A 24,987-nucleotide genomic window follows, 5' to 3' on the forward strand; every position below is an offset into this window, starting at 1 on the left:
GAGTTTTGTGTGCACTGCTCGTAATGTTATCTGCGTTGCCATTCGTCAGATTACAGTTTCTGTACTTTCAAAGTAGGATCACTGAAAAAAAAAATCAACGTAATCAATACAAATTGTCGCTTAAAAGTGATTTTATTGATAGACGAGTACGAATTTATGTACGAATTTCGTAAATTAACGCGCAGTAGGTTTCTCGTAAAAAACATTTTCTCATTATATTTTACGGATCCGTATAATTATGGAGACTCAAGGAATTTCATTATGTTTTTAAATGTGTAGGTGTCCTCAAATTGTTTTCCTTTCCGCAAAGTATGTCATGAATTATAAGCACAGATTTAGCATCGACTTATTAACGGCGGCTCTAATAAAAATTATATTTTTATTTGTATAATAAAATTGTAAAAACAGAAAGTTTAATATAAATATTAAATTAAAGTCTCTAATTATATTAAATTTAATTGAATATATTGTAATTTCTTTAATATGGATTGCACGTAGATATTATCCGATTTCTGTCTTAGCGATTTTTGAAAGACACCAGCGATCATTGGCATAACATTAATTTATTCTATTTAATCTATTTTTTACATATAAGTTAAAACAAAAGGTTGACAATATTTGCCTATTTTTTTGGATGACCCAATAATGCAGTTATATATTATCAAGGAACCAATAAAATTATTATCTGCATATTCGAATATGTTTTGTACTGAATAAAATTATAAAATACCTGTATTAATTGATCCATACATTTTATTTGTTGAGAGTTTGTATGTGTGTGTTTCTATAACGTTGTAAAACTTCGTGTGTATGTATTTATAAATAAAATACATACATTTATATCGGTACAGTTCTTTTGCCTTGCATTTTGAATGCAAAAATTTTGTGATATAAACTTGAGCCAATTTCTGGCGACGAAACAGTGTAACGAGCATTTGATTAAGTTTACATTCAATTAAAATCAATCGGTTACACGAGTCGATTGCATGATGGTGAGAATTAAAAAAAAAAAGACTCTAAATGCTGTTTAAATAAAATTATACAGTGTAAACTAGCTTAAAGGAGAAGCTTATTTTGTGGTCTGACCAAATCACACTAAAACCAATTTATTTTTACGGCGAGATTTCCTTATCTGTCCACAATCCGATCCCAGCTTATATATCTTAAGGAACGTTTTCTTTCCTTGGCGCTAATTCATTTCTTATCCTTTATAAACTTCGCTCACTATCCACCAACTATTCACCAAGTATCTGTAAGCCATTCATACTGCTACAGAGATTCCTTTAGTGTAAGACTTCACCATGAGGTCATCGACTTGTAATTTTATTTTATTTTTATAATATTTGAGTTCAGTAACATTTATTGCTACTGCAATGTAGAAACTTTTTAAACTAGCTTCGGCCATGATAGTTTACGCTTTGTTCAATTCATAATTAAATTTTCGATCGAAAATAAAGTAGAATTAATTAATCATAAAAATAATCGTAACGAGGATATATGGATGACCTCGTTTACACTGCTTACTTCAAGAACACTGACCTTTGTTGATTTCGTTTCTATGGATCAATGGATCGGTTGTATTTGTTGTTGTTACAATATATATGATACAATACTTACCAAGGTCTTACAAACAGAATTGCATAAATATACTTAAATATATGATCTATTTCAATGTAAATGGTAGTAAGTACCGTCAGTGTCAGACTTTCATAGTGGTTAATGATTAAATATAGTTAGTATTTAATATGTAAATACAAATATATATTAAGAAAACGTTGATTATGTATTTCTATAAATACACTCAAGCTGTTAACCTTCTATAAGTTATATATACTTTTATAGCATAATATAATAAAAATATAAAGAGAAACTTTTGTCTGTTTTTGAATGAATTGCTTTTATTATTTTTACATTTACTGAATGTCTAACGTCTTTGTTAATTTTCTATTCCGTTCATGTAAAATAACTCTCTTTTGAGCATAAAAATTATGTAAAGCTTGTCTGGCATTTGCTTTATTTTTAAATTAGAACTAGGTGTGCACGCGAATTTAACAAAAAAGTTATTGCTGTAGCCTAAAGACATACACCAGCTATCTCCGTGTGAAAGTTTTGTCAAAATCGATACAGCCGACAGACAGATAAAAATTGAAAAAAAAAAGTTTTGGTATATGTACCGTGTACACATACAATACATTAAGTAAAAAGCGGTTATTTTAATATTACAAACAGACACTCCAATTTTATTATAAGTATGTATAGATAATTTACCTGTAATGCAATTTTAGAGAATATAAAAGACGGTGAACTCGGAAAGTATATACAATACATTGAATAAAGTGGATTCTTAAGCATCTTCCTTATTTTTCACTGACATATATAAATATATATATATATATATATATATATATATATATATATATATATATATATATATATATATATATATATATATATATATATAAACACTACTATCCTCCATCGTAAGTGTTTACAGGTACCTACAGGTCTAGTGGCCGTTATTGGGATTTAATGCGAGTACAAAATAAAGTATAAACATTTCGAACAATTTAATTAAAAATTTACAATGTTTAATCACGTCACACTTACTAATATAAAACATCAATCAAACAGCTACAATCGAGTAGCGGATTCGTGACATCGATCCAACTCCACTCGAAACCAATATTATTTAATAATAATTTTTGAATGAACCACCTCCATCCAGCTTCCTGAGATTTGGTTTTTCCTATTAACCAAATTCCCGCCACAGACTACATAGCCACTACAAACATATTTCCCGCCAAAACGTTAAAATGGCGCCCCGACCCCGCTCAAGGACTATCCTCGACTCTGATTGGTTGTGACGTATCATGCAATATTATAATAGTAACTCTGGATGTATTATTAAGATTAAACATAACAATACAAATACAATTTAAGAAACTATTCTAAATGTAAACAATAAACTATTACGCGACTTCATGCGTTTCATATATGTAGTATGGCATTGGAGAGATAAATAATTTTTATATAAGTATTATTGAATAAACTTGTTACTCCAAGTACCCGATTACACAGGGTTAGTAACTCTTTTTTGGGGCAATGTATACGTTTTTACAACAGGATCCCAGAAAACGTTCAAAATTATTCAATTATAAAATTCAAAAGAGTCGTTAAAGAGCGTTTGTGTGCTAAAGGATATTACAACACTTTTAGTTGACTTTTTAGTTGACTGCACACCTTGGGAATGAAATGATCGCCTCCAGGCGGTTTCAAACAACTAATATATACTTATCATTGTACCTACATGGAAAATGGTTAAAAAAAATGAAAAAAAAAAATATATCCCGCTGAGTTTCTTTCGCCGGTTCTTCTCAGGTCCGAGGTGCTAAATTCCGAACCGGTGATAGATTTTTGACAATCAATAAGCAAGTGCAAACACTTCTATATTGAATAAAGATTTTTGACTTTGACTTTGATTGTATGATTTTTTTTTTATTAACATAAGAATTTATATCATTAAGTTCTTAAATATATGCAAATATGAATTAAAATTAGTTATATACCTACCTTGTCAAATCTTGACCGCGTGGAATGGTGGCAAGAATGCCAGCAGCATTTCCCTGTTGAATCGCAATTTCAATCCTCTGGGCTAAAAACGAACCAGCCCTCCTGTCACCAGTGGCAACAAGGCGAGGTGTTATACTTTGATGTAGTTTTTTGCACCATTACTCCAAGGGCCAAGTGTTTCGAAATGGGATAAAAAAGTAATTTGAAATAAGACACGAATATTTCGATCTTTTTATTTGCTTCAGTTTTTTCCGCTGATAAATTAAATTAAATAAATTATTTATAGAAAACAAATAGTCATAAGAGACATCTTAAATGTACACCATAATGTCTGTGATAACTTGATATAAAAAATCATGTTGAAATTTTCTGATAACCTAAAATGTGGCATAATTTTATGATATGCTCGTACGTAAAGTTTATGACGCGTAAAACAAAGTCTTTTGTTACACTTTATGCTCGTGAAACATATTATATTCTAAAGCATATAAACCCTTGTATTGTATTAGTCTTATTCAGATATGATCCATGTAAATCCTTCACACTTCTTATATAATACAATAACATTTCTTGTAATAGTCTAAAATCACAGTCTTTTTTATGCACAGATAAAATGGTCATGTATATTATAATTATTGTAATTAAATAAAACCTTTTCTTTTTTTTTATTCTACTATTTTAAGAGGCGTTTACAGGTAGCCTATATGTCGGCCCAAAAACTTTTCATATAAAATAATATTATTTTGAATTACTTAAATGAACAAAATTTAAATTATTTAAAAATTTAAATGCTTGCTGACCGGTGTGAAATGTAGATTCTACCGAGAAGAACCAAAAATAACTCATTAATAACATGTTTTAGTTACAGCGATATTAGTTTTTAACATGTTCAATAGTTGGGAAAAGGTATATTATGTCCAACAAATGCAGGCTACCTTACGATGTTTTTCGTCACAGTCATGTATGAGATATCAAATTAAAAACAATATTTTCGCCCTGGCTCATTCAACTTTCAAACCAGAACACATTAATAAGTATTTCTGTTTGACGGTAAAGGTGATGAGAGGAACCTACCCAAATGGACTAGCATAGAGCCTACCACCAAGTAAAAGTTGAATGCTCAAGTTTGAACCCGCAGTTCATCCTTCCATTTCAGCTCTATGTCGTAACTAATAACTCAAGATTAATACAGGAGCCGTTCAAATGCGTTAGATACGGTCGTGGTATATTACAGTTAAATATATCGTTTACATTAACATATTTTTGTTGAAATGGCTTTAAAATTAAATATTTAATAATGCTTTTAGTGGCGTTACTGAGAATCCGTGTGTTAACTTATGTTAATCACACGTTCACATCTTTTTGCTTATTTAAAACGATGACAGTATTATGAAAACAAAAAATATTTTTACAATATCTATAATACGTAAACTATATTTACCGGTTATCGTACTTTGTTAAATATGTAAAATAAATAAGACATTATAAATTAAAATTAGTTATTTGTGTTTGTCCTTAAATAAAGACTGCCGGGACAGAATGCTATTTGTATATAAAAGTTCCTTCAGAAATGACATTTAAATAGATGTGATAAACATAATAATAATGAAGCTGTTTATCACGAATTACAAAATGTGTACCTATGATCTGCTTGCGATGAAAGATACAGGTATTATTTTAAAATATATGGTTTCTACTAAACTACATTGGTTTCTACCCACGCGAATTCAAAACCGAGCCGTCTTCGGTTGACCTAGGGTCAACATAAAACGGTTATATTGAAGGACATTAAAAAAAAAATTGTGGTTCTTTTGGGGATTTTAAATTAACTTTCATGCATTAGTAAAGAGTTTTTATATAAATTTATAAATAAATAAGATATATATTAATTTCGTCTAATTAAGTAGTAAATACAGAGTTAGGAAATGGATAGTTTATTTATTTAATAAAAAAGAACTGACACGATCTATCAATATAAGTATATGACTAATTTAAAAACCTATACGTTTTTCTATTGAATGGCATGATCGACTTATATTCAATACTTAAAATCCGTTCACTCGTTTGGAAGCGGTTGAGCAACATTTCCATTCATTTCATTCCCAATAATATATATTCCATTTTCTTTCTTATTCAAAGGATATGAGGAAAGGAAGGAAGTCGTTACGTTTACTATCCTCACTGACGAATCGTTTTCCAATACACAATTTTAAAAAAATATATTCCGTGCCATTTTATTTTTATTTATTTAAACGGCTTTAACTTTGGAAAATTCCGGTTTAATGAATACTGAAATACGAACTTCGTTTTAATTAATGAAGTTGTTACTTCCGTTTTCATTATAGTTCCGTTTTACCCTTAAAAGGATCAATTTACTCCTCGATATATAACGGGTCAGAGATAATTTAATTAAAGACTACGCTACGTCTAGTTTAATAGCGGCATCTACATACATAAATATGTGAGCAAAGTTCAACTGCAATTAGCTGATCGAATGTCGATATTTAAAGTGTGGGAAAATGAAACATCGAAATTGACGGCTATTGAAAGAAATTATAATCAAACAAAACTAATAAATAATGCTATTGAGTTTCGTTAACGAAATAAATATGTTTTTCATAATATAATATATTTCTATTATAGTAATAATATGGCGCAAAATATTAAAAAAAAAAACAGTGATGGCATAAGCGACTGTCTTAACGTTTGCCGCCACGGCACACGATTCGGTCTTATCGCTAAGACGCACCAATGATGAAAAATGAAAAAAATTAACATCAAAATATTTGAATGTATGTGTTTCTTTGCTGTATAGATTCTATTCTTTCACGAAAGCGCGCCTTTTATATATCTATTCACTCGTACATACAAGATGTCTAAGTGTGCGTGAGACAACTAAATACTACGACTGAAAAGTAAAGAATGCAAAAAAATGCATATTAAATGATACTTATTAAGTTTATTTTATTAAATGATTTTATTTTAGAGTGGAGGGGCGCGCCTTCGTGAGTGAATAGATCAGTAATCAGTATCTGTTTATTTTGTTCCAGCTGGGGACTCATATATTTTTATTTTCAAGTTTAGTTTTGTGGGTGTAAATCAGGTTTTTTTATTATTTAATTGTTAATGCTTGTAATAGAATATCACGCTTAAAAGATTAATATTAAAATACAAAGAAGTGCAATTTAATTTTTATACAGAATTCATCATAACACATCGAGCGATTTTTTCAATTATTCCATATATCTTACAGAAAGGATTATGTACCTAATGATCTATACTTTTCTAAAAAAAAAAACCTTTGCTATATATAGTTTGAGCCTTACGCTGTTAACAATACGGCTTCTATTTAAATGAACCTTTGTTTCGCACGTATTGTATATAATTTTGCTATGAATTTGAATAGATAATTCACGCTCATTAGAATTCTTCCTAGATAATAACTCTGTATTTTTATTTACTTCTGATAGTATGTCATCTTTTTAGTTATCTTTGTGATGTGTTATTGTTTCGGTTTTAATTTATATTTAAAACAATAATATGGTTTTAAATGGTTTTCGCCATACGTCAAATAAAATGAAGTTACAGAATTAATACTTTGTTCAATTATGCTGTTATATGCACTTTTGAATCGGTGTGTTACAGAAATCAATTAAATATATGGTAGTTCAGGTTGGCCTATACAATTCACTATATACTTATAAGCAAATCGAGCAGTAATCTCAGTGCCTGCGATCTTTCGTATATTCACTAGTGATACCCATTGTCATGTCGGATGTATTTTTTTTTTTAATTTAAATGATGTAAACAGATTAGCGCCTGATGTTAAGTGGTCATAATCATAGAAATTTTCATTGTAGGTAATATTAACAGTCTCTTACATCGTTAGTGTCATCAACCTTGAGAGCTAAGATTTTTCAAATATAACTAAGTTAATTTTATTATTTTTTGGAAGAAATTAACAGATATATAAATATGTATCTCAGAATTTTTTTGTTATATGATTTGGCAAAGATTTGCGTTTCTATTAATTTGTACTAATGATGTTATTTAATATTTAATGATTGTTCAATGAATCTAATACACCGATAGTATACTCGTTGTTGAATTTTGTTTTGTATACAATTAATAAAATAATTAAAATTAACAAATAATAATATGCCGTCACGGGAAACCCCTCAGTTTTAAAACGTATAAATTGATGGTTATTGAAACTATTTGTAAATAAAGAAAACCAAAATGTGTTAAATAAAAATATCACATTTTTTCATGGCATTTCCTTCACTTAAAGTGGGGGAGTATATGGAATGCGCCCATTCCATTGCGTCGAAATATATATTAAAAAACCAGTGGTACCCACTCTGTCTCTTTAGGGCGGTTGGTCTAGTATAGAGAAAGCCCCTAGTGCCGACGGCGGGGGTAAAATGAGCTTATAGCACCGACGGCTTCTCTCTGGTCTTCTTCGGTGCAGCAGGTCAGCAGAGGTCCTTTTCTCGCGCTCTTGCTGCTGCTTTCTGCGATATATGTAATATTTCCACAGAAGGAGACCTCTCTTTTCAGCGCCTCTCACTATTGGGCATATCGTTTACGACACCCTTAATTAGACAAACAAATAAAAAATACAAATAAGTGTTTATTTAATATACATGTATGCATGATATTTATATTTAAATTTATTAAAAAAATAGAAAAAATCAAAAACTTGAAACATAACATAACAGCTTTGACTATATCGATTTTTGTAGCTTCAATTCGTTTGAAATCTGTTCAGACGATTCAAATCGCTTTCGATTACAGTTGGCTGTCTAAAATATACGAGAACGCTTTAGTTAAATATTTGCCGCTAACGGAACCCATGCATATTTCGTCATACTCGGTATTGATGTCTAATTCTTGAAGTATTTTATAATAGTAAGTAATTCAACCGTAAACACAATCGTGCGACTGACCTCGATGTCCAACCACTCGACTGAAGGCTGTTTAGTTATTAAAAATCTCATTATACACCATTTATTAAATAACGCACAGATTGCTTTTTGGGGCTATATTCAATTGCAACAATTTGTTTTTATTGTATTTTGACAATCAATTTCAAAGATATTGCGTGTAAATTAATTCTTTAGTCAAAGATAGCAGTAACACTTGCGTATATTAGCATTCACGAGTATGAGCAAGGCTATTTCCTTGTATAATTTCTATCCGTGATAATAAAATGTATTAATTGTATCAGTATCAACAAGGACTGCTATATCTCTTCATATTGTTCGTTCTCCATCTCATTGTTTACTTCAGTTATTGCATTAAAGATTGCAAGTGATAAAATATCTTAAAGTAGATTTAATTGATAAAATAATAAATGATACTTTTAAAGATATAATAAGTCTATGAGAACAATACAAGATCTTAAATATGCAAAATAACATTTACCACGCCCATAGACATTGGCGCTGTAAGAAATTTTAACCAATTCTTCATGATGCCAATGTGCCAACAACCTTGGGAGCTAAGATGTTATATCCCTTGTGCTTGTAATTCATGCCGAAAAACATCAATACTAAGTACTGATTTGATGAGTAGGTATATCTACTTAGACAAAGCCCTATCATCAATTAAAATCTATTTTATATCTAGTAATACGTCAGTACATATTATATAGCCTTTCTTATACATTGATGTACTTAAAAATAATGAATAATATTTTTAATTATTTTGCTATTTATACAAGTCTTTAATTAAATCTAAAAATACAATATTTCACGACATATCGTTTACACAGTTTTCAAATGTATAATTTTAATATTTTCATATCGAATATTTGAATGAGAGTGAAGATTGAATTTCGAATGACGTAAAAAATATTTAAATCATCTAATACGACAACATTGAATCGATGTTGAGTAAAGACACCATTACATAGTGTTTTACTATTGTCTAACAAAAGCCGATGTTATTATTTCATGCCAAAATGGTATCCTATATTTTGAACAGGAATACGTTCAATAGCATCCAAATCCAGCCATTGATTTTCATCTCATGTTTATAGAGATAGATATAAGGATATCTACGAGTAACTTGCTCGTTTATCCGAGGCTTCGTTCGCTTGGATTTTTGCTTCTGACAAAAAGTTTTTGCTAAGCATTTTTTAGGAGGGGTTTTTTTTGTCAACATTTATTTAATTATGATATTATTACACGAGATAATCCGATTAAGTTTAATAAATGCGATATTTATCATAATTAATATGATTATATAATCATTTCAGAAATGACACAATATATCGTTTTGAGAATTATTGCAATATAACATAAGTTTTAAAATACTTTAATGAACATATTGTATTCAATAAATCAATGAATATTGTATTTTTTTTATAGTTTTATCGTGACGTGACTACTAGGTTTGCCTGAATCACGCTATCAATATTTTCTGTGACAAAGTAAGCTAGTGTAAAAAAAAAATAATATCATCTCTTACTAAAGTTGTCTAAAATATATGCATTCTCTGTATAAATTCCTATAATATTATATCCTAAATATATAACTAAAAACAGATAAGTTTCGCTTGTTTGTTTTGTTACCGGCTTAATGTAAAAACTATTAACGATTAATATGGAACCAAAATAATTCTAATTTTTCGTTTATTCTGACTACGTCAGCTAACCGACTAAGTCGAAGAAAATGGGTCAGGCCCGATAGAACATATAAAGAAATAAATTAATATCAAAAATTTGTAGGTCTTTAAAATGTCTACAAAAAAGTCAACGATAAAGTATGTTAAACTTTTTATAGACAAAGCACAGTTAATTATGTTAGCAACTTATTAATAATATCTAATTTTGAAATTGGAACCAAAGGTTTTAGATATATTATGAAAAATTTCAACAAACGCGACATAAAACGCGCTTTGTATAGTACAATACATTAGCATAGAACAGGCGAATATATCGATTGGCAAAAATTATTAAGATATTTCATTGGTTGAGAAATATCTCGAATAAAAAACTTATTACCCATATGAAGTCAGGACGCGTAGCCAGTGTTTTATAATTTTACCGCTGAACCCTACAAAGTAATAAACTCATACAACGTTGATAATCCTTTACTATTTACTTGCTGGCTTTATAGAAATATATTTATTTTCAAATCGTTGGTGGAAGTTAAAACACTATTTATTTAACCGATAAATTTGTGCTTAAATATATTTTATTTAAAACCCATCGTAAAAATAGCGTCAAATTTATGAAATTACGTGTACAGTCGTGTCTCGGTGACGTCAGAGAGTCAGATTGCCAGTTGTCTGCATAATTTAGTGTCTAGTGTAATATAAATAATGGCAAAAGGAAAAAGACCGCTAGATACGGGAGTTACCCAATATCAGAACAAGTAAGTAGGTGAACCGAACAATTATATCACGTCGGTTATTTTTTCAATGTCATTCATCACAAATTGTGAATCGACATCGTGAAATAAGAAACGACTTCTTATATAAATAGTAACAAGGTAAATCGTATAAAGTGAACTGTTTTACTGTATGTGGATTACATTGCTCTCCTCCTAATAATAAGTCCACCATGATGCGCCAGTGCGGGTATATGATGTATATATACGTGTATTTTTATCAGTCATGTTACGTCACGAAGTTTTCTTTCCATGAATAGCTCGAAATTAATTATATTCACAGTTTAAGCATAAAAAACATTGAGTATGTGACTGGATTTAAACTTGGATTGATCTTCTTATTCAATCCATTGACTCTTTGAGAATCTTATGGTGGATTCATGCCCTACGTCTATATTATTGGTAGCCTTTTTCTTTACTCGTGAAATTATTATCTGTAATTCAGAGGTTTGCTGTCTTTTGTTTTATTTACTTGTGTATCTTTTTGGATAGATACTATTATTATTAAGTTTATTTAAAAGTTAATCGATACTAAAACTTATGTAATATTTTGTCAGTTTTCAAAATTAATACAAATGCTAACCGACTTCTGAATTTAAATACATAATATGTCTTTATATAAAGCGTTATTTAATATTCTTTGTAGAAATATTTTCGGTGAGGAAACAAAAACATTTTCGTATTACGTTAGTAATTTAAAAAGTATATTAAGTGTGGCACATTTATATTCAAAGTTAGTTGACATTGGAGCGTCATTGTTCAGCCTTAATGTTTTTCGTGATAAGAGTAGGAATTTCATAATTATACATAATTTTTTTCTGGTTTCATTTTAATTTACTAACAAAATAAACGCAAAATAAAAGTGTTGCTAAACTTTATTCTATTTATTGTGTTTACTTCGTTTATTATAATTATGGGTTATATCTTGCTGATAAGTTGATAGAAGTTGCTTTTTTAAATATTTAAAAATAGATCGTCGATCATCGATAATATTAGTTTGTTAAGTCCAGAAAATCAGACAGAATCCAATCATTAGTTTGTCATCTCATCCACTGATTGAATCATCACAATTCGAAAATATAGTTCCGATTGACTTCAAATTAAAATTACTCCTTACGTGACGTAGACGTTCAGAGAGAGATTTATTGAAAATTTAAATTTTAAGGGGTTAGAAACTTTTTATGAATTTTGTTCGTGTGATGTCGGGACGGACAACTTGTATATATATGTATGCGTATATATGACACTTGAGTATTTTCCACGACCATGACCAGAAGATTGTTTAACAGCTGATCTATTAGTTGCTAATACGTAGTCGCTACAATAATTTATAAGTTAAGTTTCATATTATAGGAATATACGGTTTCTTTTGATATATAAGGTTCTCTCTGCTTTAATACTCAAACGGTCACAATTACTGCACGGAGATATGTGCACAAGTACGCACACAGATACAGGCGTACTTTAAAATTTACAAAATATCCTTTAATCTTGACATACTTTTTTTTATTAATACTCGTAATGCTATTAATAAATTTGATTATAAGTTATATTTAGAAATAATCAGGGGCTGCGATTCGGGAAATTTGATAATACCCTTTATTTTTTTTTGTAACTTAAAAAAACTTTTGGCGCTCACCGTACGTCACCCATACTAATTCTTAATTCAGACACACTGCTGTGCTGTTGGGACGAGAGGAGGACAATATTTTTTGACAGCGCATTGAATTAATCTTTATAATATTATAGTTAAAAAAAACTATATCATAACCTTAAGAAACATTTCTAAAAAGATAGAACAAAAAAATAATTAATTAAAATAAAATATGTGCTGTTGGTCATTGTAGATAGAAAAAGGATAGAAAAGAAAAGAAATAAGGTCGTATATCTAAAGGGGTACGCAAGGGAGTCTGTTGGCTTAGGCGCGCTCTTAACTATTTAGACCAAATATTTTCGTCAATCTGAGTACAAGGATAATTTTATTTGTATTTGAAATTTACCTTATTTGACAAGCCGTACGAACATGTTTGTTTGTCCAGTTGAGTATGTGATTATGTACATGTATTTGCACTACCAATTATTTCGTAGTCTCTAATATTGTACAATAATATCAGATTTACCTTAACTGAAAGCTTGCTCTACCCATTTGAGTTTAACTATGAGAGATTGAGAGATTTTAATGATTAATATATAAATATATAAATAGGGAAAATTTCCGTACCTTCCTCTGTTTTGTTTGTCAATGGATTTTCTATTTTCCCTTACTGGAATGATTTTACTTACTGGAACGAAGTTCTTTTGCGCGACTTAAAATAGAGTGAAGGAACGTAAAGAAAAAACGTTATGCTCCTCTCCAGGAGACCTTTCCTCCTCTTTCTCTCTTTCTATTGTATACGGTTTTTTTTAAAGCTATTTTTACGTTTCAAGGGAATTTGAACTATTATATCTCTTGTCATTTAATTATTTTCAAATATTGTTAATTTGTTTCAAATAATATATAGCAAAATCAACTTCTTCTTCCTCTGTTTCTCAACACACACCTTGTTTTATTTTTGTAGCTGTTGAGTGGCTTTAGTGTTAATAATAAAAAATAATAGAAATAAGAGTAAAAAATAGCTCATCTACTATGTGCACACTAGTATTTCTTATTAGCTTTACATACTTGCTAGTAGAAGTTTGCACAAGCCCGTCTGGGTAGCAATACTTAGTACTTTTGTATTCCAGCTTGAAAGCCAGCCAGCCAGTTGAACTATAGATACAAGGGACATCACATTTCAGTTTCCAAGTCTGGTGGCGCATCAGGTAAATAATCATTAAAATTACTTACGGTACCAATGTCTGTGGACGGTGGTGACCACTTACAAGCAGTTTTTTTTTCTGCTAGTCCATCCACCAACGCTATAAAAAAAATATCGTTTTGTATCAGAGTTCTAAATTTGAATTTAAATTTAAACTAATTATTCAAGTTCAAAGTAGGAAATTGGAGTGATCCGATTATTTTTAATGTCAATTTTCGTATTAATGTATAAAACATAGTAAACATTCCTTTGTTCAAATTCAGCGCTAATGCATTTGCGAGGTGAATTTGGGTTTTGTATCGTAAACGCACACTAGTAGAAAGTAGTCGACCTCAGTGCTTATCGATCGACTCGAGCTGTTTGTCGGTTGCTCAACACCATCCGAATAAAATCGCTTTTTGCTAACATTACCAAAAACTTTTTGAAACGAATCGTAATTATTTACTCGGTTCGTTTGGAATTGTTTTGCCTCTTGTTTATTCTAGAAGTAAATATTAATAGTAATAGAAAATAATAATTACAAGATATAATTTTTTATGGTATAGGTTGGCGGACGAGCATATGAGCCACATGATGGTAAGTGGCCTCCACCGCCCATAGACAATGGTGCTGTAAGAAATATTAACCATTCCTTGGGAACTGCGATGTTATGTCCCTTGTGTCTGTAGTTACACTGGCTCACTCACTCTTCAAACAGAACAATACTGAATACTGTTGTTTGGCGGTAGAATAATAATAATAGCGGTGGGTGGTAGCTACCCAGACAGGCCTGCACAAAGCCCTACCACTAATAAAAACAATGAAGAGAAAAAAATAGGACAATGAACTATTAAAACGACATATTTGAAACAATAAATGACAAAACAAAGAATAAGAAAAATTAAAGGTATGTCGGATAAAAATAAAAGTTATTATTTAAATTTCTTAATGAATTGTAAACCATAGTATATTTATCACAAACACAGTAGAAGAGCCCTTAAATATTCCACTGATAATCAAAGACCTTCGACCTTGCTAAAAAGAAGACTGAATATTTTTCCCATCGGTGGCATGAATGAATATAAAATAAAAAGCTCTTGGTAAAATGGATGCTCGAAATAAAATGGACGCTTTTCGTTAAATTCAAATCATCGGAGTCATCTCGGCTTTCAAACATCTGTTTTTCATACAAAATTAAAACATGGGTTATTCTAATTGGAAATTTACTGTTTTTTTTGTGTCGAACTTCGAAATAATTAGAAGATTTTTATACATAGCTGTTGAATTTCAGGCAAAATATATAATACATATAATTTTATAACATAACTTTGCATTTTAAATGATGGGAAAGAGTAAGTACATTCTCTCTTGCCAGTTCTTGTCGGTAGAGTCTTCATTCCGCACCGGTGGTAGCTTTTTTAGTATAGTTCTGTAAAATTACGATTCAAAAATGCTTGTAAAAGCATACTTGAATAAAGTATATTTTGTTTTTGATTAAAAATTAGAAAACAGTTAAAATACAGAATATAGAGTAAGGGTTTAAATTTAATAAGTACATATATATAAGGCTAGAATCATTTATGTATAGGTAAGGTATGTTATTATTTGTTCGTTTGTGATCTTGGCAGACAAATTCATTCTCAGATTTTTATTTTTAATAAAAATAATGAGAATGTATGGAAAACATAATCTTTTTATTTTCATTTCAATGTAAAGATTCAGTATTTTTAAAATTAATTGCATTATAGACTTTCCTCATTAGAGAAAACAATCATCAGTTTTAATACTTATCCACGCGTTTAACCCGAATTATGACAGATTGATAGCAAGCCACAGACAATAAATTCAAGATGGATTTGACCTCGGTAGTGGTAATAATGTTTTCAAAAATGTATGTTTTATGCACATACATGGCGTCGTTAATGTTTTATTATGTTTATTGAATATCTAATACATGTAATAAGATATTTTAAATAATTGCCTCTTTGTCAAATTTAAACCTTCTTGGCTTACATTAATGTCATCATAGTTTATCAAAATCAAAATCCAAATATACTCTATTCGAGTAGGCATTTACAAGATTATATTAAACTAGTTGTCGCTCTCGGCTTTGCTTATGATTTATATGTAAAATTACATTCAAATACAGTTCAGTGCTTGGTTATGAAAGAGCAACATATAGAAAGACAGAGTTACTCTCGCATTTATAATACTAGTACAGATGTGCTATTACCGGTTCGAAATAAAAATCTCAAATTCAGTTCCAACATTTCAATGACAAAGTTGATCATTGCTCAAGTACAATTTTTATATACATCCATATAAGTGGGGAACAAATGAAAGACGTTTATAGACTGAAGGTACTTTAATCCGTCAAGACTTCCAGAAGCACTGTTAATTCCTTAACTCTAGCCTACTGGGAATTCCTTACTAGCTAGGTACTCGTTATAAGAGGTTAAACGAGATAGTCGTTTTAAGAGGTACAAAGTAAATACGAATCTAATCCTTATGCTTATCAATACCAAATATATGACATGACCTACCGTTGCTGAAAAGGAAAATAAGCACGTTAATATTAATATTAGTGTAGTCAAATAGGTATGGTTAGCTTGAACATTATTGCATTGAAAAAAATATATTTTAAAACAGTAACACAAATGGTACGTACTTCAAATAGATCAAAGTCAATATAATTATGATAAGGATTATAAATAAAAAAAATACCGTGTCACTTTGCAAATATATATTTATAAAGCAACATAAATGATAATTAGTCTAAGTAACATAAAAAACTATTTTTAAATTATTCTTGCAATCATAACTTACAATTTAATATACATAGTTAATAAAATAATATTGATGATAATAGTGATACTTAATACTAATACTCACCCAGAGTAAGACCGTTTATTTACAAGCACAAGGAACGTTACATCTTTGTTCCCACGGGTGGTGAGGCATTGGCATTGTAAGGGGTGGATGATGTAGATACTGGATCTATGGTCAGTGGTAATCAATTTCTATTAGCTGGAATATTTTCCAGTCCGCCTAACTATTTAAATTAAAAAAAAAATGCCACGTTTAAGAGTTATGTGCGAAGTAATTAATTTCATGTCGACATTAAAATTACTGTTTTATTTCACCGTGAAATAAAAAACAGCTCGTCTCTGTAATTACATCGTCGTTGCAAAATCATTATCCGAGTACGGAAGATCAAGTAAATTCGCTTGATGTTTCAAAAATACCCTATAAGGCTATGTGACATGTATCACTGACATGATTGTTTCATATTAATATCTGTCTTTACCAACCGGTTCCAGTGGTTTAGGGCATCAACGGATTGCTCTTTTGCAACGCTTTAGGGGCACTCCACTCCACAGGCCTGTTGAAAAGAAGTTATTTAAATGTCATTAGTTTAGTGACGGGTTCGTATCCCGGATTTGAAATGTAAAAGCTATTTTGTTTTTAATTATTTTAGTTTACAACATCCACGGGCTCATTGTTGCCCGACTTTTTTACATTTTAATTTAAGACATTTTGGCGTTTAAATGTTTTATTTTATTACTGAACACCAGCAGATCTTAGCTGGACTTTGAACTAGTCGTCTTCTTGGAAAACGTAGCCAACACTATCTTTAAATACAATTTTTTTTATATTTATTATAAATTGTATATGGTATAAATTACGACAAGTGTTTATAAATATTTGGTCCCACATCTTAAAAACTTTAGGAAATGATAATTATTTTGCCGTGGTGCGGTAAAACATGATGGTCTTGCCTTTGATCTTATTCCGGTCATGTCAGAGATCGGCATCGTATTGGATTATGAAAGAGAAGAAATAGACAGTGTACCTGTATCACTACTGTTAGTGTAAATGGTCGTATGAAAATAAAAAAAAAAACAACTACTACTATTCTATCAGTAAAAATATTTAATATACCTTTGAGAGCATTAAAGACGTAAGTAAAAATTAACATATACATTTTTGTAGTTTTGATTTGAGACATGTTTGAACATGTGCCTATTTGCAATTAGAATAAGTGCGAACGTCAATATCATAATGTCAATTAATGGATATAGTCATTGCATAGATCAAATTTTAGCTTAAATAATTTCGTCAATATTTCCATGATTGATAAAAAATATTAAAAAAGTATAGTATGATTCTTACTAAAATATTCCAACGGGTGGTGAGCGTTAGATGCCCATTATGTAATATTATTATTTGTATGTATTATTTAATGTCATTATATGTAAAAATATTTACTATGTCTACTATGACATAATGTTTCCTTAAATACCGATGCTTAAAAGCAAATCTCACCTCATTTTTTAAATCATCCATTTACATATTAAATGGACTTGAAAAGAACCTTATAAATTGTTAAAATGACTTCTCAAGTATTGAAAAGAAGTCCATAAATCATAAGGTTTGGAAAGAAGATTTTCTTCTTTGTTTGCGGTAATTGTGTAATAATTAAATGAGACCAGCCAAAAAAGCCATTTATCAACAATAGCGGCTACGGCACGACAAAGACGAACAGTCAAAAACCTTTTTAAGGGCAATAATAATTTAGTCAAATTACCTCCTTATTGCGCAAGATAGGCCAGTGGTTCAATCAAGTCAGTACACTGGGGATTGCGGGCTTAAATCCGAACAAGCAATAATGAATTAATTTGCGTATAATAAATCTCTGGCTGGTAGTAAATAAATACATTGCAAGGCAACTTTTGTATGAAATTCTTCCACATTTGTATCAACCACAGCAGTTTTTTGAAGTAATCTCCAAATCAAATCAACCAAAATGGATGCGAGGTCTTAGCCCAACAGTGGGACATTCTCATGCTGTTACTTTAGCTCCTTATTGATACCACGTTGGTTCTAAACTACTACAAAAAATATACTCGCGAACGTCGTGCAAACAATATTTACCTTCGCTTAAGAAATTGACTTTTTGTACAAATATTTAATTTATCAATTTGTACATGACGTGAATTGAATAAATTTTTCGCATAAGTACAGCAATTTAAATAAATTTGTTTACTTTTTATAAAACGGCTCGAACGAATTTTTATCATTATACATTTTATATTTCTTATTGAATAATAGCAATCAAGTACTATTATATGACAAGTGCTTCATACTTTATACACGTGTTATAATTATTCTTACAAAAGATTAGAGAAGCAATGAAGATTTATTTTAGTAAAAAAAAAAAACTAAATAAAATTCTTAGAATAAAGATAATTTAAAAGTTCATTACTATTATAATTGAATAATAATAGGATAAAACGAATGTATTTAAATTACTTTAAACTAATTATAATTCATGAAATAACTCATATGGTATAATTTCCACAAATAAATTTGATTAAAAAATTATTTTGTACAGCTCCGTATTTTTTTTTGTGTCGAACCTTCGCACGCACGCCGATATATGCATATATCTATTTCATAGATTTTTACCCAAATATTATATACATTTTAGCATTTAAGAGGTAATCTCTTAATATATATTAGATGTTGTTCTAACATAGAAACACTTTGATTTTTATTTTTCAAATTTGGATTGTTTTGAAATTAGATTGAGTACAATTTTTTTATATTGGATTCTTATTAGATACTTATAATTTTTTATGTCTGTCTACTGTCTACTGTCTATATGTCTACAAAATCCAAGAGAAAATTTTCGGTACAGCTGCTTTCCACGCAACATTGCCCGATTTAAACCAGACGTAAGAAAGGATTGTGTGAAAGATTTGTAGATCTCATAAAGTAGACAGATAAGTGCCGTTGCCTCTAACAGCGAACCTTTTTACACTCAGAAAAGGTTCTTTACTACAATCTCAATTCAATTTATATATCACACATTATTAGCCATTATTAATAAAAAAAACATTTTCGATTAACGTTTCGCAACTGACACCAGTAACTTAAGAGATCTAACACGGTTGTACACTTTAGACTTTCGCATTGTGTTATATTAATTTTTAATATTACATTAAGGTTATTTTAGAGTTTTTTACAGGCTAAGTGAATACTATATAGATAAATAATTAAATTACATATATAAACATACATTTCAGTTTTATTAGTCAGTTGCTTCGATTTGAATAGCGTACCTCAGGTGCAATAACAGGTAAAGTAATAGCTTAGATGCAACGATGTATGGAATTACATTTTATACTTATTACTTTTACTTTTAGATAACAAGAGGTTCCCATATTAATAATCTGACCACTTACTAACACATGATTTTTTTTTCTTTGGACAAAAAAAATATACCTAATTATATATTTGGTTCAGCTTATTTATTGTCGTCATAAAAATGCAGTCGGATATTTAATGTTTTATAACGGTTTCTCAACGTTCACGATTATAAAGCACGACACTACTGATATTCAAAGTCACGGTATAATCGTCTATCCTTTCACTATGTGATATGGCATTGGTAGTATTTATTACCAATTAGGTATACGATAAAAATAATCATATAATTATTCGCATGCCTGAATAACGCTTACATAACATCTTTATGTTGCTTCTAAGTTATTTTAGTCAACACTAGACGTAAAATTAATGAAAAATCATGCTAATAACTAATCTAACGACTTACGGCCCTTAAACTTTATTTGACGCGAGTTTAGTTAAACATTGATTCCTCTCTTTCTGTTAACATAGATTTGATATAGAATAGAAAAAGATGGCATGATTTAACTGATAACCTCCTAAGCAATATTAATTTATATACATAGTTTTTGTTACGTCATCATCATTTTTTATAAAGGTGCATATTTTTATTTATTACTAACGCTTGCGTATATTCATATCACGGGCTAATTACGATTATAAGTCCGATTTGCATTAGATTGCACGTTAATTGTGGATGTTCATAAGCTAGATCTTCACGCTACGCTTACGAACGGAGCAATAAGCATAAATATCTTACAATTGGATACTCGACTCATATATTTGTATAAAACAGTTATATATCACCAAATTTAACGCTGGTATAATCTTGCTTTTAAATGCTGACCCGAGATGGTCCAGTGGTTAGAACGCGTCCAACGTAACCGATGATTTCGGGTTCAAACCCAGGCAAACACCACTCAATTTTCATGTGCTTAATTTGTGTCTTTATAATTCATCTCGTGCTCGGCGGTGAAGGAAAACATCGCGAGGAAACATGCATGTGTCTAATTTAAATTCTGCCACATGTGTTTTCCACCAACCCGCATTGGAGCAGCGTGGTGGAATATGCTCCAACCCTTCTCCTCAAAGGAGAGGAGGCCTTAGACCAGCAGTGAGAAATTTACAGGGTGTTAATGTAATAAAAAATGTAAATGTAATAAACTTGTTGCATAGCTAATGATGGTGTTCTCTTGACTAATCTCGGTCAAATTTTATAATATGTGTGTTCAGGTATGTATGGAAAACTATCTGTGTTGTCATTATTCCCTATTCCCTTAATCTCCGATTAAGGGAATGAGAATGGCTAGAGAATTCAGACGCAGCACCAACGGCTTTATGTGCATTTCCAACTTCCAAACGTTAGATTTCTGCTATTTTTTATAGAAAAAAAAATAATAAATAATAATTAATATATCAGAACAGTCCTGTATGCTTGTAAGATAATACCTAGTATATGAAGTAAGTGAGTATCATATATTAATATAATTTGAAGAAGATATCTATTATCTTAAACCTGTCACTGTTTATGATGTACAATCATGACATGCGCTGAGATGTTAAACGTGATTACATATTATTTAATAGTTTCCTGGAATAATTACAAATTCAAACGATTCAATCGTATAGATGTTGTTTTTAATTGTAGATTAAATATTTAAATATAGCCAGTAATATATTACATAAATACCAACATCTTAATAAACAAATACATAAAAATATGTAGTTGTTAGGAATAAGATTTTTTTTTTTTGTTTTATTTGGCACTAACTTGAAATTTTTATTCAAAGATGGTAAAAATATATATTCTGATTTATGGAGTAACAGCTCAATAACTTAGTGTCATTTGTATTTGTCATAGGCTATGAATATTGCTGGTGATATATCGGAATATACTTAAAACCTGTTGTTTCATACTCTACTACAAATAAGTGTTTTTAGTTTGTGTATTTGTTATATCAAGTACATCTTTTAAAGTTGGAATATCCATTTTCATATAGAGTGCCTTGCTAATCAGATTACATTTGAATATACTAATAAAACCTACACATGTAACTTTTGACTTTATAAAACGAATGAAGTCGCGTTTAAAGTCTATTAATTAAATGAATAATTTAACAAAAATGTAGCCCTTCCGGCCTGATGTGAAAAGTCGTAATTTTTAGTAATAATAATAAATGAAAAGAAATAAATAAATATACAATAAAATAAATGTAAATACAGTCACATTAATTAAATAGATATATTTTCTGATAGTGCTGGGCAGAACATTATAAAAAGCGTCATATCGAATACCGTCAGGGTATAGGTACGAGTCTGTCGTACATAATATTTTTGATTTGAAATAATATATATATATATATATATGTATATAGTTCTAGATATATATTACGTAAAAGCAACATCTGTCTGTAACCACTTGATACTTTGATGTTTCAAATATTCAATCCAAGATCAAATAAGATAAAGATGTCAAACGATATTTGTTACGATAAAACAGCCGTAAACACCTTATCGATAACTGAAGTGATTGACGTATTGTTCAATGATCACTTTACAATAAAATGAACCAGTATATTTTCTATTGTCGACAAGGTATTCAATTTAAAGCTATTTAAAATCTCCTTAGTCTACTATTAAATCGTTTTAAATTGGTTTGGTTTCGAAAAATACATTGGATTATTCCATGTTAATTATGCGTAAGTAGAAATTTAACTGTAATTGAGTTTAAATGAACCTGTTTTATTAATGTAACTGTTATCTTAGTTTTATGTGCATTTAAAATAAATTAATTAAACTTTTTAAAATAGAAGCGGAATTGTTCCAAGGGATGAAACATAACTTATTTGAACCGAGATGACCCAATGGTTAGAACACGTACACCGATGATTGTGGGTTCAAACAAAGGCAAGCACCGATATGCAATGGGCAATTTTCATGGGCTTAATTTGTGAATTCATCTCGTGTTCAGCGGTGAAGGAAAACATCGTGAGGAAACCTGCTTGTGTCTAATTTCAACGAAATTCTGCCTCATGGAGCAGCGTGGTGGAATATGCTCCTAACCTTCTCCTCAAAGGGAGAGGAGGACTTAGCCCAGCAGTGGGAAATTTAAAGGTTGCACGTGTTGATGTTTATATGTCGAAGAAACTTATGTATAAATTTGTTTTTAATTTTTTTGTTTTTTAGTTTGTTGCTAAATTGATGTTTCCTAATTAATTTTTTGTGAATATACGTTGTACAAATAATCTGTATCTCGGAAGGCAGTCTATCCTAATATGTTTAACCAGTGATGGATGAGCTCGGTGGATAAAATTCATATCCATCTAGTTAACAGTCCTTTGCCCAGTAAAGGGACATTTTATAGGCTGTTACTTTTACTCACGAAATACGTCCCTTTATATCTTTTCGTCGGGATTTAAGTATAAACGTGAAAAATAAAACTCTTTTTCCATTTTTTTTTGTGACGACAGAAAACAGAGATGAAATAGAATAGAATTCTATCACATCAATACTAAATAAAAGTGCTCGGAAATCGTGAAAAATATTCGTTTTGAAACTTTTTACGTTTGCGTCATATTAGTATGGAATGTAAAAAGTCTGTGTGCATTCGCAATCACATTCCGATCGAGTCAAGGTCTATTGCTATAAATCATATACCTTCGTCTAAAACTAAGAAAAAGTATCTGACATTGGAATATAATATTGCGTCTCTTATTTTTGTTGAATACAATGTTAAGATTATAAAATTTGAAAAGAAACAATGATAAAAAATTTACTTAAATTGATACAAATCTTCATGAATCAAAACTGATAAGTTATTTATTAGAACTAGTATTTTACTTCTGGGGACAAGGTTTGGTACTTATTCTATAACGGACATAAAACGTGGATGGGTTAATATTCAAGTGATACGTGCATTTTTCCACTGAGTTGGTTAAGATTCATGTGTTTAAAGTGGTCGAAGTTAGTGGGCCATCTCGAGTCTTTAATAAAATTGCATATATATTATACTGTATACATATACTAGCTGAACCTGCGGCTTTATCCACCTTCATCCTCATTTTACCTTCTCGAGGAATGAATTAAAAAAGTAGCCTATGTCCATTCGCGGTACTCGAACTATCCCCTTTTTAAATTTCATGTGAATCGTTTCAAATACAGCGTTTTAAGCATCTTGAGGTAATAAACAGAGCTACACACGCATTTATAATATTAGTAGAGATGTATGTTATAAAAGTATAGTTTGACTTTGTTGAAAGCCTTGTATTACTTTGTTTTATTTTCAACGAGCCATTGACCTCAATGATCATTATCATACAAAAAAGTGTTTTTGTATTTTTTCGTAATAATATTGATGATTTTTTGTTAAAACATTAAGAATACTTTTAGTAACTTTCATTTTTACAATTTTAACCAATTGTGTCTAAGCAAATATTACTTAATGTAGTACGATACAGTACTTTTACGATAAATATATCTATGTCAAGTGTAGTTAGGTAATTACTGTACACTACGCAAAAGACAAGAAAATGTTATTTTATCGATCGAATTTGATTGGTGATCACAATTCTGAATCATAATTTCTGACCAATCACGACTATGGTTATAGTAAATTTTAGCTATTGTTTCTCATTAAATTATAGTTTCGTTTATTTAGGCTGAAAGTCAAATAGTCAGTTGAATAAAATGAGGTATAACATTGTTTAGAGGTTGTTTTAGGATTTTTCACAATAACTTCGTCTCCTAACATCCGTCCGTTAGTTTGTTATAAAAAATAATCGTTATTTTGTATCACTGATAGTCAGTTATATCTTTAAAATGGTTTGAGTTTATTCACAAACAATCAGACGTAAAGATTGACAATTGAAGGATAAAGATATCGATTGAGTAATAAAGTATTCAGAGCAGCGAGGTTCTTCTGTCACCAGTTGGTTAAGATTAGATCGTAATATTAAGTATTGAAACTGTGTCAATGAAATGTTAAAGGTCGTGTCGTCAAAAATAATATCTTTATGAAAAAAATCAGCTTTTAGTCAATATGTATTGAATTT

The 24,987-nt window shown here is 29.9% G+C and overlaps 1 protein-coding gene across 4 annotated transcripts in view; it reads left to right on the forward strand.

Moving 5' to 3' along the window:
* LOC125065754 (putative inorganic phosphate cotransporter) overlaps positions 1 to 24,987 on the forward strand; it is a 35,296-nt gene that overhangs the window by 2,332 nt on the left and 7,977 nt on the right. The window contains exon 1 of one of the 4 annotated variants that reach the window (XM_047673553.1): positions 10,811 to 10,952. The exons of 1 other annotated variant lie outside the window; for it this stretch is intronic. In XM_047673553.1, the coding sequence (XP_047529509.1) occupies positions 10,900 to 10,952 (53 nt within the window). In that variant the 5' untranslated portion in view covers positions 10,811 to 10,899. Of the gene's footprint in view, positions 1 to 10,810; positions 10,953 to 13,750; positions 13,770 to 22,497; positions 22,636 to 24,987 lie in introns of those variants that run through there. 2 more of the 4 variants (XM_047673556.1, XM_047673555.1) reach the window with 2 other exon arrangements.

This window comes from Vanessa atalanta, chromosome 8 (genome assembly GCF_905147765.1).
Source record: "Vanessa atalanta chromosome 8, ilVanAtal1.2, whole genome shotgun sequence".
NCBI lineage: Eukaryota > Metazoa > Arthropoda > Insecta > Lepidoptera > Nymphalidae > Vanessa > Vanessa atalanta.